This window comes from Caenorhabditis remanei, chromosome X, assembly GCF_010183535.1.
Source record: "Caenorhabditis remanei strain PX506 chromosome X, whole genome shotgun sequence".
In the NCBI taxonomy this organism is placed as follows: Eukaryota; Metazoa; Nematoda; class Chromadorea; order Rhabditida; family Rhabditidae; genus Caenorhabditis; species Caenorhabditis remanei.
The window spans coordinates 839,009-857,261 of NC_071333.1; the positions used below are offsets into that span (position 1 = coordinate 839,009).

At 37.3% G+C, this 18,253-nt stretch overlaps 5 protein-coding genes across 5 annotated transcripts; 4 read left to right on the forward strand and 1 right to left on the reverse strand.

The window, feature by feature from the left end:
• Window positions 1-4,530: 4,530 nt before the first annotated feature.
• Window positions 4,531-5,370, forward strand: GCK72_022226 (uncharacterized protein; the record flags this gene model as incomplete). Its single annotated transcript, XM_053734715.1, has 3 exons — window positions 4,531-4,623; window positions 4,869-5,051; window positions 5,329-5,370. 3 exons carry the CDS (start codon window positions 4,531-4,533, stop codon window positions 5,368-5,370), a joined length of 318 nt encoding a protein of 105 aa, XP_053578281.1.
• A 1,113-nt stretch (window positions 5,371-6,483) lies between these two features.
• Window positions 6,484-11,589, forward strand: GCK72_022227 (uncharacterized protein; the record flags this gene model as incomplete). The annotated part of the gene is made up of 9 exons (XM_053734716.1): window positions 6,484-6,570; window positions 6,965-7,018; window positions 7,070-7,260; window positions 9,837-10,046; window positions 10,098-10,218; window positions 10,266-10,464; window positions 10,655-10,753; window positions 10,803-11,015; window positions 11,321-11,589. 9 exons carry the CDS (start codon window positions 6,484-6,486, stop codon window positions 11,587-11,589), a joined length of 1,443 nt encoding a protein of 480 aa, XP_053578282.1.
• Window positions 11,590-11,868: 279 nt separating this feature from the next.
• On the forward strand, window positions 11,869-13,207 carry GCK72_022228 (uncharacterized protein; the record flags this gene model as incomplete). The annotated part of the gene is made up of 6 exons (XM_053734717.1): window positions 11,869-11,931; window positions 11,974-12,123; window positions 12,184-12,489; window positions 12,533-12,612; window positions 12,666-12,751; window positions 12,801-13,207. 6 exons carry the CDS (start codon window positions 11,869-11,871, stop codon window positions 13,205-13,207), a joined length of 1,092 nt encoding a protein of 363 aa, XP_053578283.1.
• Window positions 13,208-14,695: 1,488 nt separating this feature from the next.
• On the forward strand, window positions 14,696-16,428 carry GCK72_022229 (uncharacterized protein; the record flags this gene model as incomplete). The annotated part of the gene is made up of 6 exons (XM_053734718.1): window positions 14,696-14,872; window positions 14,916-15,052; window positions 15,100-15,184; window positions 15,233-16,036; window positions 16,091-16,230; window positions 16,275-16,428. 6 exons carry the CDS (start codon window positions 14,696-14,698, stop codon window positions 16,426-16,428), a joined length of 1,497 nt encoding a protein of 498 aa, XP_053578284.1.
• Window positions 16,429-17,126: 698 nt separating this feature from the next.
• Window positions 17,127-18,199, reverse strand: GCK72_022230 (uncharacterized protein; the record flags this gene model as incomplete). The annotated part of the gene is made up of 2 exons (XM_003107023.2): window positions 17,127-17,371; window positions 17,632-18,199. 2 exons carry the CDS (start codon window positions 18,197-18,199, stop codon window positions 17,127-17,129), a joined length of 813 nt encoding a protein of 270 aa, XP_003107071.2.
• Window positions 18,200-18,253: the final 54 nt, after the last annotated feature.

Sequence of the window (18,253 nt, forward strand, 5' to 3'; positions counted from 1 at the left end):
ATGGTGAAGAAGAACAGAACGCAAAGCCTGTGGAGTGTTATTTACTAGGGAATGATATCATAATCAATTTCAGAAAATGTTATTACCAGTTCCAGAATATGTTAAAATATGTTAGGTGTGTCATTATATCATGAATCTAGAACATAGTTCTGGAATATGAAAAAGCAATCAACAAAAGTGTGCAGGTGTATGAAAATCTAATATTGAATGAACTTTGAGATGAACTATACAACCAAAGTGTAATATTCGAACTGAAAGTGAATTTAGAGTTTCAAAACAAACAGAACAGACTTCTCCAGGAATTAATGTTTGATATTGGTGGAAAATTGGGGAATATGGTAAGCTAACATGTATGTCCTGAAAATGTTGATATTCTGAGCTCTGTGCAGTTTCAGAACATTTTTAGTCAAGCTTTAACGTGTAGACTGGGTGAGACAGTATCTCAGTAGGCAGGTCAATTTTTCTCACATTTTCTGACAACGCAATTTAATTGAGCATATTCAAACATGTATGTGTGCCCAGTTTCAGCAAATTCCTCACCGGTGTATGAAAAAGGTTCCATTGTCAGTACTACAAAAATATTGTAAGCTATTGGGTTTGAATCGAACTGTGGGAATTGAAATTCTTCCTTACAAGCCTTAAAAATTACTATTTCTGTGATAACACCTGCAATACGTCAAAACTTTCCAGTACAAAGGTTTTGAAGCAGTCTTTTCGCTACATAACTACGTTTTGAATAATATCTGAGCATATGTGATCCTTTTTAAGAATTATTGTTCTGGTCTCTGGGTCCAGTTTCCAAGAGAGCTCATATCATTCTATTAGAATGTAAATTATGCTCTGCAATATAATTCCAAGCGTTTGATACATGAAAAATAAATAAAGAACAATTTTCCGAAAGACAAAACTTCATTCTTCTCTTTTTATTCAAACTCAAACCTGAAACCCCAGAAATTCATCTAGACAACAAACAACTTGAATATTTTTCAGCCATTCCGAAACTCGTTTAGCAAAAATTACCGGAAGTTTGAAGTATTTCCGGGTTGTTTTCAAGTTATATTTCTCAAATGCTTTTAAAGGTGTTGGAAAGCAAGTTCCCGACACCTCATTGTTGTCATAAAAAATTTTCTTTTAGACACAACTTGCATTTCCCGGTTGCAATTCCAAAAGAAGTTCTATAGCAGACACCTGAAAAAAACACAAAAAAAAAACAAGTGTACCTAACTAAAACAGCAATTCCAGGCGAAATGGAAAAAGGAACACGTAACTCGGTTCTAACTTGTTTTCCGTCGAACATTCTCAGAATATTCTTTTCAAAGTTATTCAACCAGTTACAGGGTATTTTTCAGACACTTCCCTGATCTTCACCTCTTGTTTTCCTTTTCCCTCGTTGTTTTGAGGACAAATTACACTGTTGTTATATCTGATTCATTCCTTGATAAACCAATTCTCAAGGGCTTAATCAACCGAAACATGCATACTCACAAGGGAATTCAATTTCCAGAAACTCTACAGATTTCTTTCCAGATTACTCAGTTTTATGGCATTTCTTATTGTTCTCGGAACTCAATTATTCCAAGAAATGCTCGCATGACCTTCTCAACTTTTCCGGTAATAACGCATGTTTTATGGCTGTACGATTTTATAGTCGTTTTTTACCCACTTTTTAGCCATTCTCCTAGTTTTCCCTCTATTAACGCCGATTTATTCTCTTTCAGTGAGTATTTCATTGCTTATTCTAGCACTACACGCCCATTTCGGCAGGCCTCTGAAGGCGTATGGAGCCGAGGGGTGGGCCTTCGCTCTTCTTTTGCTCCGAATTGTGGACTAACTCGGTTAATTCTGTGTGGCAAATGGTGACTGCACGCAGTATCTTCTTTTGCTATGCATTTCTCTCCTCACCATCATTTTCTTACATTTAGTTTGACTTCTTCTCTAATTTTTGCAGTTGGCATCTTTGTTTTTGATGACAGCACAATCAGTTAGTGGCTTTAGTAGACGTCTTCATTGAGACAACGACTACCTCTAAAAACTGAGATATTTTTTCATCTGCAGAGAGAAAATGTGTTTTTTTCTTGAAATATCATCATATTGCATATGCTGGATAAATCGCGCACAGTTTTTCCAATTTTTTAGAAAAACCTTCACTTTTTGTTGAATTTTCAAACCTGGATCCTTGCTTTTTGATCAATTTTTGCCTACAAACGAATCACTAGGATTACCCGGTCACGGTTTAGTCAGTGTTCCTCTCCTTCAAATTTTCTATGCAGCATATCCAATTTGTATCATTTCACCACTTTCTGAAAAAGAAATTCAGACAAACAAATGTTATTGCCTCGCTCAGAAGCATCCCATCCACTCTTCCATAAATGAGTTTTTGAGAAGATCGTGTCTCAAAGACTGGTCAAGGGCCATTGCTCCTGACCTATTAATCACGTAGTGTGTCTATATTTCTTCTTCTTTTTATATTCTATACTTTTTCAAAAATACGCTACAGGATTTGAAGGTCTTCCTTTGCTTCCTTGCTCTCCATTTTTCTTTTTTCAATATGTTTTGTTTCTTTTTCTAAGAGGGTTTCCGCTCATTTCAATAGGTACTCCTGCCATTCTGATGGCATCGTTAAAAAAGTGGGAGTAGCAGTACTAGTAGTATTCTTAGTGCGCCTCCTTCCTTTTTCTCTCCTCTTCTTCCTCCACGCATTGGCAAAAAATTCATTCGCATTCCATATTAGCATGGCAAGACACATTAATTGAAAGTAAACGAGATGCGAGAAGAAAACGAAAGACGACATGCCGAGTGGCGAGCTTAGAAAAGCGAGATGAAGAAAACCTGCATTTTCTGTGAGTGTGTGTGTGCCGCTACTGCTTCTCAGTCAAGCCAAGCCAACAACAGAGAACGACGAAGAAGGAGAAAAAGAAGAAGTATCACATGATTCAAATCCTTTTCTAACTCGCAAATGTAATCTAGATATATGGGGCCTCATGCCGCCACACACCACTTTTTTCTTCTTAATTTTCGGGATGGGATATTATATGTTGCAGTGTACACAAAGAGGCCGCAGACTACCTAGACATTGATGCTTTCTAGAGAGGATGAGACTGAGCTACAGTATATCGACACTAGTATTAGTGACCTAATTAGCGCTAATTGAGGTTGAAGATTATCATATTTCATTGCAAATCAGTAGGGCGCGTTGCCTTCAAGCTCAAGTTCTGATGAACTATCAGTTAATCAGAACAAACTCCGAATGTTGTCAGAAAAGTCAGAAGATACTACATGACCACAATATGGGTAGCAGGGGGATTCATTTTTGTACCTGCTTATTAAGTTGTCCGGTGTTGGCTTCTTTTTCCGAAACCTAACATTTTCAAAGCAACAACTTTTATGAATCATATTCATAACCTCAGGTATTACTCTAGAGTACTACAAATTACTATTTAGGTAATATATGAATGGTTTTCATAAAAAAGATATGATACAAGGTACTCAAAGTTTTATACTTCTGGAAACTTGAGAAAATTGATATACATTCCACAAAAAGAGTGTGCCTGACGTCAGCTAAAAAAATCTGCTGAAGATCCTCTTAGTTCTTTTTAAATCTAGTAAACAACTACCACTCCATTTCCGTTTTCTTCATCTCACCGAGTGTTTATCACGTTTTTCTTCTCGCAAATGTGTTTATTTTCTTGAGAATGTAAATTACAGTTGTACGTTTTTCAATTAGTCATGAATCAGTACGTTAGAAATATATTCTGGTTTGCCCAAACTTCTTAATATAATATACCAGTTTTCCGATTCTCCAAACTTCAAAAAGCCAATAACAACGCTTGATGAACTTTACCGCATCATGCTATTTCTATGAAATCATTTTTCTCAATACCCGTTATTACCACAGACATGTAATTCATGTGTATATGAAACCAAGAGTTGAAGTTCAAACTTTACTTTTATGAATTATTCCAAACTTCTCGAAGATCCCTTCATGAATGTGAGTGATAACGTTATGGCATGTTCATGATAGAACTAGAGAATACTCTTGGGATTCTATGAATTTAAATATAACTAATGAGGTTTTTTCTAATAAAAATAATGACAAAACAATTCCAATGGCTCTGTATTTTAATCCAACCTCATTTACTTGAATTTTGATGCTGCTGTTTTTCACCCGGTATTTTCTTTTGTTTTGTCTATTTCTATTTCTAGCTTCTTCTGTCGTTTCGCTCTTCTTAGTCGGACCTATCACTCCCCCAGGCCGTTAAATTAGAATTGAGGGATTTGACTTGAGTTATTTTCGGTTATTTTTTTTTTCTTCTACTTCTTTTCCTCACTTTGCTTTTCATTTCATTTCGACTTTTCCAACAAAAAGTTAGTTCCCCTACCGAGAGAATCATTTGAGCGTAATAAAATATTTCACTCACTCCTTTTTCTCATTTCCTGACTCCGTAGGTCTTTTTTTCCATTTTTAGTTCTATGACATGTCTTATTCGCTCACAATAAATGAGAATTTCAGAATGGTCGTAAGTTGACAACATGGACAATTATCATAGTGGTCAGTTTGGTGGTGAACCGGACTCGTATCCACATGAGTACATCTCAAACACCGTGCAAAATGGGCTGGCAGGAGTGAGTTTGTTTATTCTGATGATGATTTGTGAAATCGGAGCTTTTGGGTCCTGGGGGAAATCTGCAAATAGGATTAGTTGCATACTTGACAGATGTACACTGACAACTTTCAGTGACCATGTTCAATGACAAGTCAGTGTACTTTGTCATTGTAGTTCTGTACAATGACAAAGTACACTGACACTTTGTCATTGTATTTCTGTACAATGACAAAATAAACTGACACAATATAATGACAGTTTCAGGTGCCGATGTGGGCAATATGGTCATTTGTGATCTGTGCCGTTTTGATAATTGCCGTCCTACTGCTGGATTACTGTGTCATTCGGAGGAATGCATTAGGAAATACCTGTTGTACAAAATCTCGTCAGAAACGCGGAACCATCAACGCGGCTCACCAGAAGCGATCGACCAACATGTTGCTTAATGTATGAAGAAAGATTTTTCGGATTTTGAAAACCAAATTACGTTAGTTTGACAGGAGCAAAGCTTTTATTTTTGGTAATGACCCAGTACATCTGATATGATATTATTCCGTGGATAGGCAACTATTTTTAATAGCTAAAACCCGCATGCTCGTTTTAAACTCGGTTCATTATGTGACCTTTTCCCTTGTCACAACCAAAATTTATGTTAGAAACTTGAATTTTTTAATTCTGTTGTACCCAACGAATCATTATACCTTTATTACGGGAAAACTTACAGAAGTTGAACCGTAACGTGGCTCAATTGGACCAAGATGTATAGCAGTTCAAATGCTCAACGATTCACAAATCATTGGCTCGGACATAATCAGAATCAAATCATTTTTCCCCCATACCCCACTTGTTCAATATTTCAGAGTTCTATGAGAAAAAACATTCCACGGTTTGCAGAATTTTACTTAATTGTCATGTCATGCTTTTTAAACAATTTGTATATTTTCAAATGTTGAATAATAAATTTCAATCAATGCTTTTATAATCTCATTTTATATAGTAATTAGAATCGATGTATGAAAACAACTGGTAGTCTTGGGCATTGAATGTTAATCATTAATTAAATAAATTGAGTTAGTGAAAGAAAATGTGTTTACTCAATTAGCGCTGTTTTTCTAGCAAGTGAGAAAAGAGGGAGGGAAATGTGGTTGCTTGTTTTTAACCACAATTTGCGATGATCTAAATGGAAATGGTGGGGAAAAAGAACACGGAAAAGCACTGTCAAAGCAAAATGTTGAATGATTTTCATACAAGGAAAGTTTTATCATCGAATTTCACATTAACACAATTTTTTTAGTTTTAAATAAGTTACAGCTTTTATAATACAACCCCGGAATAGATGAAAATGTGAACACTAACTGAAAACTCAGTCAAAAGTAGTTGTCTATAGACGTGCAAGGCGTATTTATCTAATAGTCATTATTAACTTTTCAACAGAGAGTATACGTCAAGAGTATTATTTTTCGACCTTACTGATGCCATAATTCCCAAATAATTTATGTAAACCTAGTTTCTTCTTCTAGAAATTTTCTTTTTTGTAATAATGTTTCCTAAGCAAATATACTTGTTCGGATTTTTGATATTTTCTTTGCTTCAAACTGAATAGTATCAATGCAAATAAAAGTGTACTGTCTTTAAAAATATGATTGAAACTTTATGAACTCGACTATTCCAAACACAAACATAATGAAAAAAGACTCTTACACTCAAATCACATGTTCTATCAACTAACGATACCATGAAAAATGAAAAATCTTTTTCTCTTTTTACTACCACAATTCTGAACTACAATGCATAATTTTTGTGTTTCTAATCACCATCTTTGGTAATGTTTGAGCAGAAAACATAGATTACATCATTCCCAACTATCTTATTCATGGCCATGTCTGTGTCTCTTCTTTCCCGTCGTCTCGGTGTCTTTATCGACGGAATACATTGGCATTTTCTCTTCATTAAGAAAGAGGGAAACGTACGCCTTTCCTCCTCACACAACAAACAACGGGCAAACATTGCCCCGAGACGCTCATTCAATGTTACACACAAACTGACCTTTGTCTGTCACCTCTTCTCTCTCGTCGAGGGACGTGGCCTAGGACCCGCTGGCCGGCAGGCAACCACCCGGTCTCTCATTATTTTGTGAACACCGAAACCATGTGCTCACCTTCTGTCATTGATTTTTAAAACATTCCAATTATTATTGAAATTATTATTATTTTAATTTTGCGTCCTCCAGAATAGGCCCGACAAATTGTTTCTATATCTTTTGTAATCCACTTCGGTTGTATCAGTGGCTCTTTGCCCTTCATCACGAATCTAAATAAATAAATTTACATTTTCCAAATGAATTAATAATATTTTTTCAGATGTCTTCAAACAGAGGTGCACACGAAGGAGGCGGCGTGGGTAGTGAAACACATGTAAGTTTTTTGGCTATTTCAACATTATTCAACCATTTTTTATCAATTCAGACAACATACGGCACGAATCTCATCTCAAACAGGACTGGAGCAGAAGAAGAAAATCAAGTGGAAGAGGCGGAGTTGAAATATGGAGCATCGCATGTCATACACTTGTTTGTACCAGTTTCCTTGTGTATGGCTCTTGTTGTTTTCACCATGAATACCGTCACGTTTTACAGTCAGAACAATGGGAGGCATTTGTGAGTTTTTGCATTCAGATTTTAGGAATATTCATAAAAAATGAAGAAAAACTGGTTAGAAACATGGATTTCGTAGAATTCTAGAACGTCGTTCAACTAAAACAGCGTTTTTGATCGAACGGGAGGTATATATCCCTTCGGTGGGACATTTGAAGTTTCAACTAGCCGTTGTATCTGTAAAAACGATACTCAAGCACTAAATTCTTAATACCCAGGTTCAGAAGTTTTCTCCACAGCGTTTCATATTCATTTTAATGTAGCTTATATGGTGAAAAAACGCTATGAATTGTCCTCCGATTCATATTACTTAACCACACAGTGGAGTTTTTTTTCACATCAACTATTGGACACCTTGATGCACATGGAATTTTGACTTAAGAGATAGAACACGTTGTTATTAGAAAGCACGAAACGTGCTTGGGCTGCAAAATAAAAATCTGAAAAAGCTTTTTTTGAACAACTGGAAGAAAAAAACACCTTCAAATGGACATGCTAAAACAATGCAAGCTTTTTTTGCCGCATGTGTCCCAACAGTATATTTTGAATTGTTGGTACTGATCAATCCTTCCGTCATAGGTTTCCAAAACAGGAAACCGTTTCAACCACTAAAATTCTGTATTACCCCCACAAGAACCAAGTAGGAGTGCATTCAGTACTAGGCCAGAGTGAATCGAGGACGACCTCTGCTTGTTTGTTGAAAAGTTTTTTCGAACATTTGAGAAGACAATAATATTCCATATTTTGATTAGTTGCCTTGTTTCTGGAGTTCTTAATTATACCCAATGATATTTTTGCACATCAAGTTGTCACAGTTCCTGAATTTTTCCGTTTGCGCCAAGTTTTTTGTATGTTTCAGTTGGTATTTCTAAAACTTCTTCTCTTAATCAAGTTATCCTAGAAGCGTTTTAACTACTAACAGTAAGTTTATTAGATCAACATTTTCACGATTACTGTTCCAAAATCAACAGTTTTTGGATTTTTTTTCTTATTCATTTGTTTTGCTCATATCTCAGCTCATTCTCAACATATTGTCACCAAAAAAGTGTCAATCTCAATCACAATTTTTTTCAATTAGCTCAATTGTTGAAATGAATATAAAGACGTGATTCTAAAACAGTTTTCATCCGCTGTTTCTGTTTTGTTCTTCTACTCATGATGAACGTTTACCAGGTTAGTTTAGCATGATTCGGAAAACTTATTTATCATAACAAAATAGCTGTGGCAGTTAAAAGCAAGATTCACTATGTTTTCATAGTCCCAGACGTAAGATTAAACACTCTCTTCTGCTGTTTTACGACCATCCAGTGAATTATCAGTATCTATTCACGATATCACAGTAAGAAGAACTGAAAGTTCTGCCGTAATTAGTTTCCAGAGCGGGGATTGTACCTTTCCCACCAATGAAGACACATTTCCTATATTTCAAGAGAACATTTTCCGAATTTTGGGTGTCATATTCACACTCCTTCTTATTTTTGTTCATAACTCAGCTCATTTAAATTATATTACTCTGAAATTAGTGTTAATCTTGATCATTTTCACAGCTTTATCCATTTCCATTGAAAAAATTTAAAAAATCGGGTTTATTTCCAAAATCGTCCTTTTCTTCAGAAAATCATTTCTCACTTTTCTTAGCTCAGAGGGTGTACTGGCGGGAAGGCACACTGCAAGAATAACACTGCCGACAGAGAGACGCAGACAAAGTCTCAACGAAAACAGTTTGAGCGATTCATATTCAGACTTTTTGCTAATGTTCTATTAATGTAGACGTCAGAAAAGATTTAAAATTTCCATTGAGATATTCTGTTGTATGTAAAAAATGAAAACGTTCTTCTGGTGGAAAGAAAGTTGGATTTCCGTTTGTTTCGAAAATGTTGTCTCGCGATTTAAGGAACTGTAAAAGATGTAAAAATGTTGTTGTAATCTGATCAATCATTGATTTGGAAAAAAAAGGAACAAACTATTACAAAAGTTCAGGAGGGTCGGTTTACTGAAGCTTGACACCTCATTTAATATTATAACTTTGCTCATTTCTAACATTTCGAAACAAAACTAGTGTCAATCTTTATCATTTTTCCTGATTTATCCATTTCCGTCGAAAAAATTCACAAAATTAATTTTATCTCGAAAATTGTCATCCGCTTCAAAAAGTCGCTTCCCACTTTTTGTTGGCTAGGACTGGAGTAGTGGTAGGCCGCACACTGCGACCAGATCACTGCAAACAGTGAGACGCAGACATCTTCCCTACTCTTCTGAGCGAGGAAAAGTGGGAAATGCCTGTTCAAAGCGGTGGACGAATTTGGAGATAAGACTGATTTTCAAAAAAATTTTGACGGATATAGGTAAAACAGTGAAAATGATTAAGATTAACACTGATTTCAAGGCAAAATGATTTAAATGACATGAGTTAGGAGCAAAACTAAGTTTTTACTGTGGACTATTGTTTGGTGGTATACAAAAAGACAGCTAACAACTATCGGACATCAAAATTTTGAAAAGCGAATCTCGGACTACAAAATTAATGGATAATATGAAATCACAGCTAACTTCAATTACTAAAACCAAACATTTTCCAGGCTCTACACCCCATTCGTCAAGGAAACCGACAGTATTGTGGAGAAAGGATTGATGTCGCTTGGAAACGCACTTATCATGCTTCTTGTTGTTGTTTTCATGACAGTTTTGCTCATTGTCTTCTACAAATACAAGTTCTACAGAGTGATTCATGGTTGGCTGATTGTCAGTAGCTGTTTACTCTTGTTTCTTTTCACAACAATATACGTACAGTAAGTTTCCAATATTCTCGTCAAGACAAACATAAAAATCTATCATTTCAGAGAAGTCATGAAAAGCTTTGATATTTCGCCATCTGCCGTTCTGGTGTTGTTTGGTTTAGCAAACTATGGAGTAGTGGGAATGATGTGTATTCATTGGAAAGGACCACTACTTCTGCAACAGGTACCAGCTTCACAGTCACTGATTTCATCTGATATCAAAGCTTTCAGTTCTACCTCATCACCATGTCCGCCTTGATGGCTCTCGTCTTCATCAAGTATCTGCCGGAATGGACAGTGTGGTTTGTGCTTTTTGTGATTTCCGTCTGGGACCTGGTCGCTGTACTAACACCAAAAGGACCGTTAAGATATCTGGTGGAGACTGCTCAAGAAAGGAACGAACCGATATTTCCAGCACTGATATATTCGTGTAAGTTTTTATTTGTAAATGAGTGAAAAACACAATAATGTTTTCTCCTCTTAGAAATCATAGTTGCGTATTTTTTTGAATGATCACTACAGTTTTATATACATGTTTTGTATTGGATCGGCTTGGAAGCCATCAATTTATCGAATCTGTTGAAATGATTTGTGCCAACCTATAATTTGTTCACTTTCAGCTGGAGTCATATACCCTTACGTCCTTGTCACCGCTGTTGAGAATCCAGGAGAGTCCAGAGAGCCCAGGGAACCCAGAGAACAACCCGCTGACACTGACGGTTAGTTCTCGGTTAGCAGACTAAGAAACAAAAACAACAAAATTTCCAGCTGTACCTTCAACATCAACTGGATTTGCTCCAGCTCCAGAAACTGGCGCCAAACGGACCAAAGTAAAAAGAGTCGCTCAAAAAGTGCAAATCGAGACGCAATCCACAAGTCAGGGAGAGGGTTCTGGAGGAGTTAGAGTGGAAAGAGTGCCAACCAGACCGGTTCAGCAAGAGCCACCAATGCAACAACATCACGATGATTTCCAGGAAGAAAGTAAGTATTTCAAATTATGTCGGGATTGCAAGTCCCAAAGTTGCAAAATCTCGGTCCGGAGTCAAAAATGTGAAAAATTTCTGAAATTTCTCTCAAAAATCCCATGTACGCCTGAAATTTTGTCAATAATCGAAAATTGAAAACCTAGTGAATTCGACTTTTTTGCAAAAAAATCAAAAAAATTTCGAAAAAAATAGAAATTTCAAATTCTTGTACTGAGACCCGAGCCGACCGGGCCGGTGAAAAATCTCACATATGCCCTAGCCGGCCCGTTGCCAGTCTGATAATTGCAGTTTTGTTTACAGGAGGTGTCAAACTTGGTCTCGGTGACTTCATCTTCTACTCCGTTCTCCTAGGAAAAGCCTCATCCTATTTCGACTGGAACACTACTATCGCTTGCTATGTTGCCATTCTAATTGGATTATGTTTCACACTTGTTCTTCTTGCCGTATTCAAGCGGGCACTTCCGGCTCTCCCTATTTCCATCTTTTCCGGGCTCATTTTCTATTTTTGTACCCGCTGGATCATCACTCCATTTGTCACCCATGTCTCGCAAAATTGTCTATTATACTGAAACATCTGTGATTTTCATGTACTTCAAAACATTTGCGTTCCTTTAGCTTTTTGCATCATCACTCTTTCCTAACGATCTCCGTTATTTTTCAACCAAAAATTCATTCCAATCAAAATCTAAAAATAATCAAATGAATTTTAGTGACGGTTCGAAATAAAAATGTTATTTTTTATTATTATTCAATTTGTTTCACTATTGTACTAACCTTTGCTAACAGGTGCCTCATATTTGACCTATTGTTTGTACGGTTATCAATTCAGATGGTTTTTTTCATTTCAGATGTTATCCACTCGTCATATAGTATCCCATTGCCAAATTAGTCGTCTCGGGTATCTAGTAAAGGTGAGCCATCATTTCAAACAGGTTTATAATGTGAATTTTCAGAATCATGAATCAATCAGAAGATATTGTGTGGCAAATAGTGCGAAACCAACAAAATACTTTGATCTGAACGATCTTATCAAAACTGTTAGCATCACATACAACACCGGGAAGGAAATGGACCATATCACCACAGTGGAGTCAAAATATGTGGTAAGTTTTTTTTGAAAATTTGAGAATTTTCAACTCCGAGACTGTCTGATTATGTTCTAGGATGTCAATAACGTTCCCAACACAAAAGGAACCGTCGTCACGTTGTCAGGATCACCCGGAACTCACAACGACTTCAAGTACATGAAATCTCTGTTTGAAAAGAAAAATATCCGAATGATCTGCACCAATTATCCCGGGTCAGAGTTTGTTACCGGTGGATTTCACAACAGTTATACCAATGAAGACCGCAATTCGTATATGAAAAGCTTGATGGAGACGTTGGATCTCCAAAAAGTCAATCGACTCATTATAATGGGTCATTCAAGAGGCGGAGAGAACGCTCTTCAACTGACAAGCCAGTTATCGGTGAGCATTTGCTATGAATTTGAAAATAACTAGTTGGTTTCAGGATAGAAGTAGTTGGCCGTTAGTGGGGGCAGTGATGATCAATTCACCAGGCTTTGCACCGCATAAAGGAATCAGTAAAAGGTACTATACACAATTTTTTGATAGACATATCACATAAATTAAAACATTTTCAGAATGGGTACCATAAACTTCATCATATCTTTGATCAAACGGCACAACAATACAATTAACGCAATTTTACATCCTATTCTGCATTGGTGTGAGTTGAATCTCTTAGAAACTTCGAGTAAAAAATTATCAATTTTCAGTTTACAACAACGTTATCGGTCTCCGCGTTTCTCATGGAAAAGTCGCAGCTGCCGCTATTTTGCCGATGCAAACATTTGCGTTTGACCAGCAAAAACTATCAATTGATGACCTGAGACAAAAACCAAGGATTCGAGTATTCTACGGTTATGGTTCCAAAGATTTCTTGATTGATGAGCACCAATCTAACGAAGTCGCCATGTATTTCGCCAAAGACAATCACTACGTGATTCCGGATAAAACAGCAGCTGAGAAGGCTAGTCAAGAAGTGCGGAAAAGTTTCAATTCGGGAAAAAAGTTTGCTACTGCTAACTTCACAAAAGAAGGACATTTCCTGCAGAAGACATACCCAGAGTTTATTGTCGAAGTGGTGGATTCAATGTTTGAAGCAGATGCTAGTAAAAAATAAGAAAAATATAGAAGTTTTTCCTGTGATAGCATTTTTAGGTAGTTTATTTTACATGTTAGACTCTTTTCCGTTCAGAATGCAATATTTTCCCCCAAAACTCTTGCCATTTTCCAAGTTTATTATGTGAATAAAATTTTTTAGATTTTATACATGTTTTGTTATATTTGAACTTGTTTTGTTCATCAGAGCGACACCTCTAACTGTCATTTGGGATCAATTTTTCATTTTTCACCATGTAGTATACTAGCTGTTGTCGAGGACTACTTTTTTTCCGTTTCTTTCAAAGCGTATGTTTCCTTTTTCTCATTTTTCCGAGGTGCTGTAGCCTAATCACTGCTGACTTTTCATTTGCTCTCCCCCATCTCTATCGTTACAATAGACGCTTCCTTCTCTATTTTTTATTGCGTTTCCAATGTCCAACGTTTATCAATTATACACTCTGCATCCTTTCTTTTAGAAAAAAGGTTCATGATTTTTGAGTCACTGTTCAGATTTGAATTTTTTTTCATGCAAGCATCTTCAATACCTAGTAAACCAACTTTCTGCAGTTTGTTTTTTTTTCCAAGTTTAAACTTTTATTCGCTGTCCGTCCAAGACAAAAAAAGTGCCCAATGGTTTGCAATAGTTGTCTATGGTTGTCAAGGGATTACCAATAAGGACCACCAGACTGAAGACGGAACCAGAAAAAACTGGAAGGATATGCGTTCTTGTATAAACGCTTCCCAGCTTTTGGACGCCTAGAGTCAGAACCCTCAGCGACTCTCCTCATGATCTATTTCGAAATTTGCATTAAATGTCTATCTCCTCTTTTCTCTCACAGGGCCATGGGCCACCTCCCTCCTTTGCTGTTCCGAATTTATTCAAATCACGTGTTTTCTTCCGACCTAAAATTTCTCTTAGCGATCTTCCTTCCTCTTTTTCATCTAATCTTGCCGTATTAATCAAATTTTAATTTTCCAGTCTCAGAAATTAGTTTCTGCTGTCATTTACTAATTGAGTCCCTGCCTCGTTCAGTTTTTTAAAAATAACTCTGTCATTTCCTGTAGAAAATTACTTTTTCCCCTTGAATTCGTTTGGATGTCGGTTTTTTGCTGCGAAATTTCACTCAACTTGATATTCTTTCTTGTATCAACTTTTCTCACCAGTTCCCCCCCCTGCTTTTGGACGCTTAGAGGCCCTTAGCGACTCTCCTCATGATGCATTTCGAATTTTGCATATCATGTCTAGCTCCTCTTCTCTCTCGCAGAGCCGTCGCCTAGCTCCGCTTCTGCCATTTCAAATTTATTGAAATCATACTTTTGTTTTAGGCCTGAATTTTTTCAACCTGTTCCGATTAATCTTCAAATTATATTTTTTCCCGTGGTTTCTTTTTGAAAAAATATTTTGATTGAAGTTCTGAATATCTATAATTTTCTTTGGTGGTTTGCTATGAAACTCATTTGTTTTCAAGTTTTGCAACTCACTTCCCAACATCTTCCATTATTTCAGATGGTGGAGATGAAACCGTTTGTCGGGGCTCCTCTCCGTAACCCAGACAGAACACCCAACAATTGGATTAAGGAACTCGAACAGTGTGTGAATGGAGAATCCGAAGCTGTTCCAGTGAGTGCTTTCAGCAAAAATCTCGGATCGGATGTCTCCAACATTTTGGTGACAAACATCAACGTGAGTTATTTGCCCTTGTGAAAAACCAAGAACTTTTTTAAAGATTGTTGTGAATCATGAGAAAGGCGCCAACTGGGTGGCAGCCGTTGAAAAATCGTACGGTTATTTTGCACTGTGCCGTTTTCTTGGAAGCACCCATCGATTCTGGACCAACTACATGTCGGACAATGTTCATTCAGTGTAAGTTTAGAAACGAATAACAGCTAAATCAAAGTAAATGTTTACAGGGAGAAAATAGGAATAGTTTTGGATATTGCACCACCGGCAACATTCCACCCAAAGTACAATGAAGATGCGGATTTGTTCATGGAGGTATGATTTTCAATTCCAATTCAGCTAATAGCAAAAATTTGGTTTCAGGATATCAAGCGCGAAATCAGCAACAGACAAACACTGCCGGAAAGTTTTGAACTTCTGAAAGCTGGAAAAACAGTTTCGCGTTTTAATTTTGGACAACGTGTCGAATTGTTGAGATGCAATGGGCAAATAAGAGTTGCTCACATTCACGCGGTTTGTGGCCGTCGCCTCAACGTCATCGTCAATCAATGCGATTCCCCAGTTGAACTTGTACCAGACGATGATCCACAAGCTGAGAGTGATAATGCGGAAAACTGGGTTGACGAGGACAGCATCTTCCTTCTGCCAGTTGGATTCGCCACACTCAACGGATATACTTTGGTGGCCAACGGAGATTATATTGAGTATACCGAACAAATTGCGGCTGCGATAAGAGCTGGTTTCCAGCCAGAGTATGAGCCGGGAGACGTGAGATTTGACGACTTGAAGAAGCCAGAAATATCCCAGGAATTGATGAACAAAGTGAAAATCGGTCAGAAATGCGAACTTATCGATCCACTCAGTGACGACTTCGAATGTCTTGTTGTTGCAACGGTGATGGCAAAGTGTGAGAATCCGGGATATGTTATTCTGAGACTGGATGAAGATGAGTCAGCGTTTCCAATTCATCTAATCAATGTCTTCATGTACCCAATCGGTTATTCTGAAAATTATCGTCTCCCACTTGAAGACCCACGGAAAGCCAAACATTATTCACTGGATGGCAAATTCGACGTAGAAGATTATATGAGAGCAACAGGTGCCACAAGTGTCCCAATCGACGAGATCCGACCGATGCCCCCTCAAGAGCGTATGGACCTGTTCAAAGTGAGTTTAAAATAGCGAACACTGATATCTACAACTCAAAACGCTAGTTTTCAGCCCAAGATGCGTCTGGAAGCAACCAGTTTTTACGATAATCAATACATTTGTCCTGCAGAAATAGTCTCCGTTCACGGAAGAGTCCTAAAAATCAAGTATAACGGACACGACGACGCTAATGATGAATATGTTGATATTGAGTAAGACTACATAAATCTCACATCTATATTTCGTTTCATTTTAGCTCTCACAATCTTCTACCTGCCGGATGGTGTGAAATCCATGGATATCAACTTCAATACCCTCGAGAGAATACAGAAGCAGATACACCGGTAGAGCCATTTAGAAGACTCCCAAAAAGAGACGCAGGAGATGAAGACGAAATGGAGCAACCATAAGGCGTTTTCTTTGTTTCTCATCTCAACTTGTTTTCATCTCATAACTTAATTGACCCCAGATCATCCATGTTCAATTATTACTAGTATATGAGACTCGCTTTGCTCTTTTTATTACTCTTGTTTTTCATATTGTTCCATTCAATTTTTTGCTTTAACTGCTAGGTTTTTTCATTATCACATTGTCATCCCTATGATGATTTGAATTCTTCTCTTGAATTCTTCTCTTTTAATTATCGGTTATTTTTTGTATCTAATTGATGCAATGCCATCATTTTGTTATTATGCACCATGTCGTTTTGATGTCTCTTTCAAAAACGTGACGTTGATAATCCTGCCTTTTTCTCATGATTCAAATCTTTGCCTTCCTTTTATAAAATAAATTTTTGAAACTATCTCTAGGGAGAATTACTTTACCTAACTATCAGTCTTCAGAGAGTGCTGATACAAAAATAATCGCAGTTTCGAAACTAATGCACTGGGTTTGATCTACTAAATAAATAACCTATTGTATTTCAAAATTCATAATTTCAAACTGAATATCAGACAAGTTTACAACATTTTAAATGGTACAGAACTCCCAAATCCCTAAAGAATGCTTTCCGACAATGACAAAACAATCATATTTGAACATAAATTTATTAGCAAGAGGAGAAGAGAACAAGAAGAAGAGGAAAATCAGTAGTGACACATCGGAAAAATTAGTTGTCATCGGAATCGGGTGGAGCAGCACGCTTTCTCACCACATCTGATTTTCTTTTAGGCGCAGCCGGTGCAACTTCTGCGGTCTCCGATTCATCCTCAGATGAATCAAGGCATCTGCTGCTCAATTGTTGCTCCCTGATTCTTCTTCTTGCGATGCGATCGGTGGTAGGAGGAATTAGGTCTGTCGGTAGGGAATCTTTTGATGGCGGGGATCCCGCTGCTGGAGGAATCTGTGTAGGTCCTGAAAGTATGTAGGTTTATTATGAAGTCGTTAGGATTTTGAAATAAATCAGAAACTAAAAAAAAATTATTCTAGTTCATTCTAACTTTGGAAAAAATTAAAACACGGGTTCAGAATCTCCACGACTTCAGTTTTTTTATTCTAACCAAACTATTACCTTATTCCTGACACGTTCTATCAAAACTCAAACTCAAAAACCAGCTGAGGCTGTCGCGCTTCCGCCGCTCGTTCTTTTTCAGATCTCCTCCCCATAAACTCACTTTTTTCCGTTTCAGCCTTAGTATCATCTCTTTCTTTTTCTTTTTCCTTCTTTTCCAATGCCTCCGTAGAGAGTCTTTCTGGGGGAGTTATGACCTGAGCACTCAAAGACGAGCTTCCGGAATCGGCGTCTTTATTGGTCCCCTCCATAGCTTCTGGTTTTTGATTTGCAGCTGCGGATTGACCAGCAGAAGACGAAGCAGCCTCGTTGTTCTGTTCTTTCATTTCCGTCTGTTTCTGATAGTAAGAAATTCTTCTCTCCTCCCATGACTCTTGTTGATTATCGTCTGGAGAAGCGTCACGAGCCTTCTTCAAGTAGATTGGTGGACAATTGCTTGACTCCGAACCGTCCTTAAACATTTTGAGAATCTTCTGTGATTCCTTTTGCTTTTCTGCTGCCCGCGCCTCCTTATCTTTGATTTCCTGTTGTCTCTTTGCTTCTCTTTCTATTATTTCAGCCAATTTCTTTTCTCTTGCTGCAATTCTTCGACGAGCTTGTTCCTGTACATCAATCTCCGGTTCGGTTGGTTTCAAGTTCGGATCGCCGGGAGGAGGCGGATCTTGATTCATTTTCAAAAAACTTGGGATCTGGAAAAATGGGGAATTGAGAAATCGGAAAGAATA